The 9,019-nt window shown below is 36.8% G+C and overlaps 1 protein-coding gene across 1 annotated transcript in view; it reads right to left on the bottom strand.

The window, feature by feature from the left end:
* The window catches only part of KIF18A (kinesin family member 18A), a gene marked incomplete in the record, with an annotated part of 47,146 nt that overhangs the window by 33,872 nt on the left and 4,255 nt on the right, over nucleotides 1–9,019 (bottom strand). Inside the window, 4 exon segments of the mRNA XM_072421843.1 lie at nucleotides 3,215–3,412; nucleotides 4,272–4,469; nucleotides 7,158–7,315; nucleotides 8,794–9,019. Of these exon segments, the coding sequence (XP_072277944.1) occupies nucleotides 3,215–3,412; nucleotides 4,272–4,469; nucleotides 7,158–7,315; nucleotides 8,794–9,019 (780 nt within the window).

Raw genomic sequence — 9,019 nt, forward strand, 5'->3', positions numbered from 1 at the left:
AGAATGAAATATTTTGGATAAGAAATGTAACATCAGAGCCTGTTCTTAGTTGAATTAAAGAAAGGGTCAATTTAAGTCCACAGACAGCCAGTGAAAATGTATTATGGAAATGGGGCTTGTGTGTTTAATTCCAGATAAACACCTTGTTAAAGTCTGTTTATTTTATGCAGTAAAAAAACAGCTGCAGAGCATTTATATATATGAACACACTCAAAGTCTGTTTAAAAAAAAAAAAGTTCAGGTTACTTTCTGGTAGTCAAATGATCACAAATAACAGATGCGAAGTATATACTTTGTTTAACTCAATGAGCGAACCATCAACTTTTAGGTGTAACATTACAGCCAGTATCAATAATGTTAGCTTGAAAAGTTTGCAGATTGCCCTCTGGGAGTTTGGCGTTCATGCATGCTTCAGAAAAAAAGGCACCAAAAATCCGTGAAACTATGCAATTTAACAGACGTTCTGGACTTGCCAAGCTACTACGTCTGGAGTATATTAAACCAAGAGAATGAGGCATGTACAGCACAGGACCAGGGGAGAATGTTGCCCTGAGGTGGCTTCAAGTCTATTTGTAAAAAATGAATAATAAAAAAAGTCACTTAGTTGTGCTCCTGTGTTAACAAAGAACATGCCAATAACAAAGAACAGGGATAATACAATTGAAAATGCAAATTCTTATTTATCACAAGTATATAACACTAGATATTCTGATTTTGTGAGCAATTTGTGCTAGTGTATAATTACTTGATGTGATTGCAATAATTTGTGCAAGTTTGTTTTAGGAAAAATTGATTTAGAAAAAAATGTGTGTAGGTAACGATCACTAAAATAGAGACGTGAGACTTGTCTACAGACTGGGTCATTTTTGCCTCATTACCAAAACACTAAGAAAATGCCTAGATTGATTTATTAAGACAAGCTAAGCATTCCTTGAAAAGATTAGTAAAATGAGCATCATGGTGAAACATATACATGAGCAAAAAAAAAAAAAAAATTAGAGGAGTCTAATATTAACATTCACAGCTATGTTTCGAAATGCCCCATCAGTGTTCAACCCATAATTGTTTTTTTAACTGGGTGTGAAGAAATTGTAGGCAGGTGGCAGGCCCTGTATTGTGACCCAACTCTTTCAACTCATCACCCAAAAACAGCTGGGTGGTTACTGCATTGCTGTTGTTCGTGGCTTGTCGTTCGTGGATAGGCCAGAATGGATCCATGAACGACACGGCCGCTGTACACACGTCAGATTCTCGTCCAATCGAGAATCATTTGTTGTGTGTACGTAGCCTAACACCCCAGAAGAAAACAAAAATATAATTGCCAAATTATTCATCCTCCACAAAAACATATGAAGACTATAAATATTTTTAAAAGACTAAATGTAGAATAGCAACACAAGACACCCATATAATCATAATCAAGTCAGCATTACATAAACAGCAGCCTCATTTAATTTGATGCACTTTTCTGGGAAATCAGTAGTATAGTAATTTAGTCATCTACAGTAACTAGTTTAAAAAAAAAAAAATAAACACAAGAAATAAAAATAAACATGACATGCCCTGTATACTAATAAACAGCTAACCAAAACACTTCTTGGTACGTTGCAATATTTTTTACTCAGACACCTTAAAGTCATGGAAACCAGTATGTTGTGTGGTACAGATAAAAGGTTTATAACTCTCTGGTTTTATCTGGTTTTCCTAGGACACGGATTTTGGCTTTTCATGTACAGATCAAACCATTATGGAGGAACTAGTTAGACCCAGTAGAGTATTGCTCTTTTTTTCATGTTTTACCGAATACCAAAAGTTGGTTATGAAAGGGATGCCAATTTAAACTGAAATATTATCCTAAGACTCATTTATAGGCAAACACACGCCCCGGAAAACATATACAGATATGTATCATCTGGCCAAGCATTTCTGTCAGGCATTCATGTGATACAGACATTTGGCCACTATACATAACCAAAATTACCTTAATTTTTTTTTTTTTTTTACAGTTACAGATAGCAAAAGAGCTTGGCCCACTTCCCAACCACTGGCCTACTGACTTGATAGTAAAAGAATAAAACTCTGCCTAAAAAAATCAGCCCTATTTTCTGCAAGAAAATTTTAACACATAAGCATTTCAATATCAGTGTTCTCCTCAGCCTGTTTTAGCTGGGATCACCACCCATTACTTTTCAGTAACCACCTGACTGTTTTGGGTGGGTACTGAAAATTTGGGTCATAGTACTGAGGCACTGAACAGTTGGAGCATAATACAAAAAAATGGGACATACTAGGGGGTGGGCATTAGAAAGTAAGAACAATGTTTAGGGGGCAGTAGAAAGCTGCCAGAGTTAGAGGGGTTAATGGATTTCTATGGGAACCAAAACTAGGAACATCAAATTTATCAATTTGTTTCCCTTCCTACTTTTTCAACATCTTGTTAGTTTTTTGCCACCCAGCAAACTGCTACCCAAAAAAATACTGGGTAGAACGCTGAAAATAAGCCAATGTCCTAAAGTGCTGGCCTTTTTAGCTTATTTTATGTCCTGGTCTGTATGGAATTATGGGAAGCCTAGATACAGGTGTACTTTTTTTTTTATAAAACCATGGACTGCCTCCTGCTTGCATTTCCCAATGGCTATATTCTCCCAATGGCTATAATTGTCTGCATTGCACACAAAGAGAACATTTTTTTTGTGGTAATTAGCATTTTGAAAGTTGTGGGCGGCAAGTTTGGGTTATTTATACAGGCCCCCTCCATATTGTTCTTAAGTTTACCTTTCTGAGTATTCAGACTTGACCCCACCTTTGGAATGAGAGGTCTTCCTTTCATTCACTTTTGCTCATAAATCACTACTCCCTTCAATCAATCCCCTCAAAGCATTATTGTTATCCCTTTTAACTTTTCACCCCCAGTACTGAGGCCATAACGCAGACCGTCCTTTTTTTCTTTCTGATTTTTTATGATATATTATGCTACCTTTTCTTTTTCCTCCAGTCAGACACTCTACCTGGGTCTACTGCTCACGTACTGTTTAAATGAATGGTTTTGTTTATTTAAAAACTCATCAAACCCTTTGTAAAAAATCTTATCTTCTTTGTTTCACAACTTATAAAACAAAAATAAATAAAAAAAAAAGTTCACAAGGCAAAACTGATTGAAGCCCAAGGTTTAGAACAAAAGACAAGATGGAGACACAGACAAGGTCTAGCTCACCTTAGGATCTGCCAGAGCATTGATTACATTTCCAAGAGCCAGCAGCGAACGGTTGATGTTTGTGCCTTCGCGTAAGCGCTCACCTTTGGCATTTGTAGCGCTTGCTCGTTCTGAACCAGCCAAATCGATTAGGCTCATTTTTGCAATCCGGACATTTTGATTAATGCTGGCACTTTTGTCATGTTGCCTCAAGTATATCTATTAGAAAGGGAACGGTATTAAAATATTCTTAATCAGTGTACAGTATTTACTTTTGTTAACGCATATTTCATAAATCAAGGATTTTTTTTAAGGAAAACAGATACACTCACAGTAATAAGACAAGGTGGTCCCTTCAAAAGCAGTTCCTGTTTTTTCACACCAAGTAAAAACCACACACACATACATGTATATTGTTAAAGAAAAAAGTCAACGTTAAATAGCATTTTTTTCATAATAGATCCCTAAAGCAAATATGCTTAATACCCCTACATAATAATTTTTTTCTTTGTTTCTGAAGCGTAGATTGCTACATGCATCACACAATACTCAGAACAATTTGTTGTTTATTTCCATCCTAATTTAAGATCATTTGAGGACAGAACAAGCTGTGTCTGTGCACATACCCTCAATTTCTAAATGAATGACAGTAAGTGATCTGCAATAGACTAGACATTTCTTTTTAGTCTTTACTTTTTGACAAATTTTAGAAGTGAATTGTATTTTATGGGGAGTGTTCCTGATTTGCTTTCTCTGTTCCCAAATCAGGCCTTCATTTTCATGAAAGGTTTCTTTTAACACTAATCAAGTCTCTAAAAGCAACCAAACTGCCCCTTGCATATTACAGGACAATGAAGAGAAAAATCTGGTTGATTATTTACCAGTTTATATAAATACATAAATGGGCAGGTTGGCCTTCTGAGAAAGTGATAAAAGACCCAAGTATCTGGTTTTGGAAACCAAAGGCTTTAATTTCACAGATACAGATCTTAATTGCCAAAAAGCATTATTCATTGTTATCTATATATTTCTTGCTTACATCACTAGTTAGATTTACAAGCACTGTTCAACATATTACTAGATATACAGATAGACATATAAACTGTGATAGGATTTAGGTGGGTGGAAAAAAAATTAGAACAGCTTTACCTCCATATATCTGATAACATACCTGGTGCAAAGTTAATCCTTGTACAACGACTCCTTTCTGAGCATCCTCGCGCACCGCAAGGGAACCAGAGTTTGAGAGAAGGTCACGGATTTGCTCATTGTACACCTACGCAATACAAGAAAATTGCTTAAATAAAGGATTGATCACATAATGAGTACCATATGGGAATGAATACTTTTGAAATTAGTTTTTATGACCTATATTGCAAACTGAAAAGATTTACATTTTTTGGGTGCAAATGAATATTTCATATTTACCCATAAAGATAGGAAATGGCATGCTAGAGGGTTTTTTGTAATGTTTTACTTAAGGGATTTATAGCTGTGCAACAGATCTCTGTATCAATGACTGGTAGAACCATTGTAGAGGCTATTTCACTCTATTTCATGTATCACATCTTTAATTTTCTCTTATTTTAATACAACAAAAAACATTATCCACCAGATTATTGGGTAGGATTTAGGTTTAGTCTACAGGGACTGTTTCCCCAGCGTTTAACCTGAGGCTTTTAAAGCCCATGTTTGAAATCCCCATGCATTACAATGGGTAAACTCACACCAGGACGTTTCCTTCAGGCACGTTTATGAGCTTTACCTTAAACGTTGTTTGCAACATATAAAAAATTAAAACGTGGGAAAACGCCCCAAAACACTTGAAAACGCTCAGATTGAACTCAATTGAGGCTTTTACAAGTGTTTTTAAGCTTTTTATGAAAGCTTCTATTGATAATAATGGGGGATTTTATAAGGGTTTTTAGTAGGACTTCATTAAGGAGATCTAAGGATGAGTACAGGGGTACATACAGGTTATCCCAATGACAGGATGATTCCCACGGCAGTATTCATGACATGAGCACAGCCATGGGACTCCTACGGACAGTGAGGGATCTCTGGGCACTAGGGGTTAAATGAGGACAAGGCTCCCAATTCACCTCTAGTGCTTTGTGACTAGCTGAGGTTTTTTGTTTCTCAGCCAAATTAGCACTAGACTTTAATAGGGAGACATGTCCCCATTCATCTGTAGTGCTCTGTGAATGGCTGAGAAGTAGGTAACCCTGATGGCATCAGGTAGCAGAGCAACCAGCGCCGCTCTGCTATGTTGACAGCTCTTCTCTCTTGATTACTCCTGCAGCCCTAGAGGAGCTGCGACATGTGTTCTTGGATACATGATACAGATGTTCCGCTGAATGCTCCTCTCCCTGTTTGGCTGAGGAAAGGGAAATCATTGAACCGAATTTGTTCTCCCTTGAGAAGAGATGTTTAAGGATATGATCACCCTGTATAAATATATAAATGATTCATATAGGGAACTCCGTTCTCAATTATTCACATTAAGGTTATTACAAATGACAGGAGGGCACTCTGTGTCTGGAGGAAAATAAATTCAGTCTCCGGATGGATTCTTCACGGTAAAATGTGGAATAGGCTACCTCACAAAGTAGTTTCAGCAAATACTACATTGCTTTAAGAAAAAGCTTGATGATTTTCTAGAAGCACAGAAAATAACTGCCTATTAATGTTTAAAGTAAAGATAACAGAGACTGTTGATCCAAGGAACATTCATCTGCCTCACGGGATCAGGAAGAAGCCTGATGGAACAAATTGAACCAGGTTTGCAGGGTTTTTTTGCCTTCCTCTGCATCAACTATGCATATTTGGTTTTATCTGGGATATGTTTATTTTCCTAGTGGTTGAATTTGATAGACTTATGTCATGTTTCAACCTGACTATCCATGTAACTATGTATGGCAATGTATGGCATATTCTTGGTTTGTTAGTGTGCTCATTATTTTTAGGTTTTTGAGCCCAGAGTTCAACTTTAAAATTGTCAAAAGAGAGGTATGAAAAAAATATTAGAAGAACAACTAATTTATCATACATTGTTTGGAGAGAAGCTGACAACATAATTGTAGCCACGAGAAATGTATGTAATGTGTAGTTGTCCCTATAAAACATTTTAAAGTTCATTAAATATGGTCAGCTTACAACTAACAGGCATCTGACTTACTGAATTGCATTCCTAACCAACAATGTGTTGTTTGTGCCAATAAGGATGTAAATGATCTATATACAGTAAAATGAGACAGCGCTGAACAGCAGAGAGTGGCTTCTAGAAATACATTTATGTTGTTTTGATGTAAAGTACCAATGAAAGCACTATTATAGATTACTGCTAAGAAAAAAGGGGCTAAAGAGAATCCATGCTGTTCTAACAAGAGCTTAAGAAAGTCACAATATAAAAGAAAGATTTGTAACAAGGACATTTTATTACATCAAAGAGATATCTTTAACAGCTAAGTGGGCTTTACTAATAGTCACTTGCAGAAGGCACAGCGCAAAGCTCTTAAAGGACCAGTTCATTGAAAAATGGAACTTTTATTTTTGGCAGATGTTAAAGGGTTTAATCACCTGAATTACTATCATCTTATGTTCATATAGCACCGACATATTACACATCATTTTACAAAGTCCAAGGTCATGTCCCTCAAAAGGGCTCACAATCTAATCTGTATCAAATACATTGTCATTATCACAGCCTAAGGCCAATTTTTGAGGGGAAGACAAATAACCTAATTGCATGTTTTTTGGGATGTGAGGGGAAACGCACACAAACACATGGAGCACATACAAACTCCATACAGATAGTGCCTTCATACAGATTCGAACCTAGGACCCTTGTGTTGCAAAGGCAGTTAGGTTTATATGAGGATATTTATGTTCTTGCCATTTGTAAACTTGGGTAATTGTATGTGTTTTATTTAAACATCTATGAAATAGAATAATAAGTACAAACCTCTAGGTAAGAGACCGCAACATTGCAAATCTTTTCATCCTTTAAACTTTCCATTCGATTGTAGAGGTCCATCATTGTTAGATACATGACTCCAGGTTGTGTAGAGGAACCCAGCATAGTATGGGTCTTTCCTGCTCCTGTGGCTCCATAAGCCAAAACTAGGTGAGGGAACAAACAAAAAATTACATAAAAGTGCCTTTATGTCACTTAATAATTTATTAATTTATTTAATACATATATAAATATATAATTTATTTTATTTAATCATTGCATTTATTTTAATATATTCTATTTATCCAAAATAGTTAAATCCTATGCATACTATTACTAAGAGCAGTATTTATATAGCGCCATCACACACATTTTTTCAAGACACCTGGGGGTAACTAAAGGAGCATAGTTGGATACACTGAGGACATTTATAAAGCAATTCAGCAACACAGTTGGACGCATAAAGTTTAAAGCTGTTGTCCATTCCTCTTTCTTAAAATTCTTTTTTTTACACCCCAAATTAGCAGAGTGGCAGCTGACAATCCGGGTCAGCTCATGAAGTGATTTGGGGTGTAACAAGTATTTTCAGGGTTTAGAGAAAGAGCTGTATTAGGGGATTCCGTTTTATAGAAAGGATAGCATGTTAAAGAAAAAGTTTAGCTTTAATAGATGCTGATATAGATGCCGATATAGATAAGCGACACTGGGAGTTCATTGTTTTTAATCATTTAAGTGACTGATAAGACTGTACACCAGTGCCACCAGCACATTTAATGAGTGGTAAGCTACAATCATTTTTGTTTTTGTGCTTAGATACGTTTTATTTTTAGTATGGCTATCCTAAAATGCAGGCTACTCTTTCCTAAGCAACCTATCCAGTCAGTGTCCTCCCCAGGTCCTTTTAGCTGGGCGTACCACCCAGCACTTTTTAGCTTAAAATAATTTCTGGGATGATCACGGCCAGTGTTCCACAATCCAAAGCTCCTTCATAGAAACTTTCTCATCCAGGGTGTGCAATCAACAGGTTTCTCAAGAAAAAAAGGACATTTAGCACAGATACACAAACCAGCCAGGGAAGGGTAAATGAAGAAGTTGGGTTGGCCTGCAAAAAAGATGGGGTATCTAAATTTAAATATAATAAAGCTACACATGCCATACAAGTCTTTTGGGATTGAAAATACAGGCTGAGGATTATAAACAGAGGAGTTGCAGTCACCAGTATCCCAGTACATTTGAATATCTAACCTCTCTTAAGAGAGAGAGGTTACTTCAGATAGGTGGGTACACCTATCTGAAGATTTTCTGCCTCAGTGCCGATATTGGATGTGTACAACACTCCCCTTCTATACCACCATCCTGTTGGATCCACAAAGGACGAACGATTATAATGAAAGTGAAGGGGAGAGAGCGCAGCGGGGTGCCGCTCCATCGCTCTTCCCCTTCTCTCTCCATAAAGTAGGTTAGCCCTGTATGTACAGCACACATTCATGCATCGTACAGTCTTTTGTCGTGAAAGATCATTTCCAATGACAATTTTTGCACGTGTGTACCCAGCCTTAGGCATTAACCATTGTAGTCTCTAGTTGTAATCAGCAAGTCGCAATGTACGTTCCCATTAGAAGCACAGACAGCACGCAATACATACCAGTGCAATTAAATCCATTTAGGACACCATCAAGTACGATCTTAGTGGTTTGTTCGAAAACTTCCAACTGTGTAGAGTTTTCACCAAAGACGCAATCAAAAACCAACTTAAGGTCTTTGTTTTTCCTTTTCGTGACATCTCGGTTGGCGACACTTCTGCCATGGAAAAAATTTACTTCTTCTGCTTTTGGATCAAACACCAGAATGTGGTCATCGACCACTTGGAC

This window comes from Pyxicephalus adspersus, chromosome 9, assembly GCF_032062135.1.
Source record: "Pyxicephalus adspersus chromosome 9, UCB_Pads_2.0, whole genome shotgun sequence".
In the NCBI taxonomy this organism is placed as follows: domain Eukaryota; kingdom Metazoa; phylum Chordata; class Amphibia; order Anura; family Pyxicephalidae; genus Pyxicephalus; species Pyxicephalus adspersus.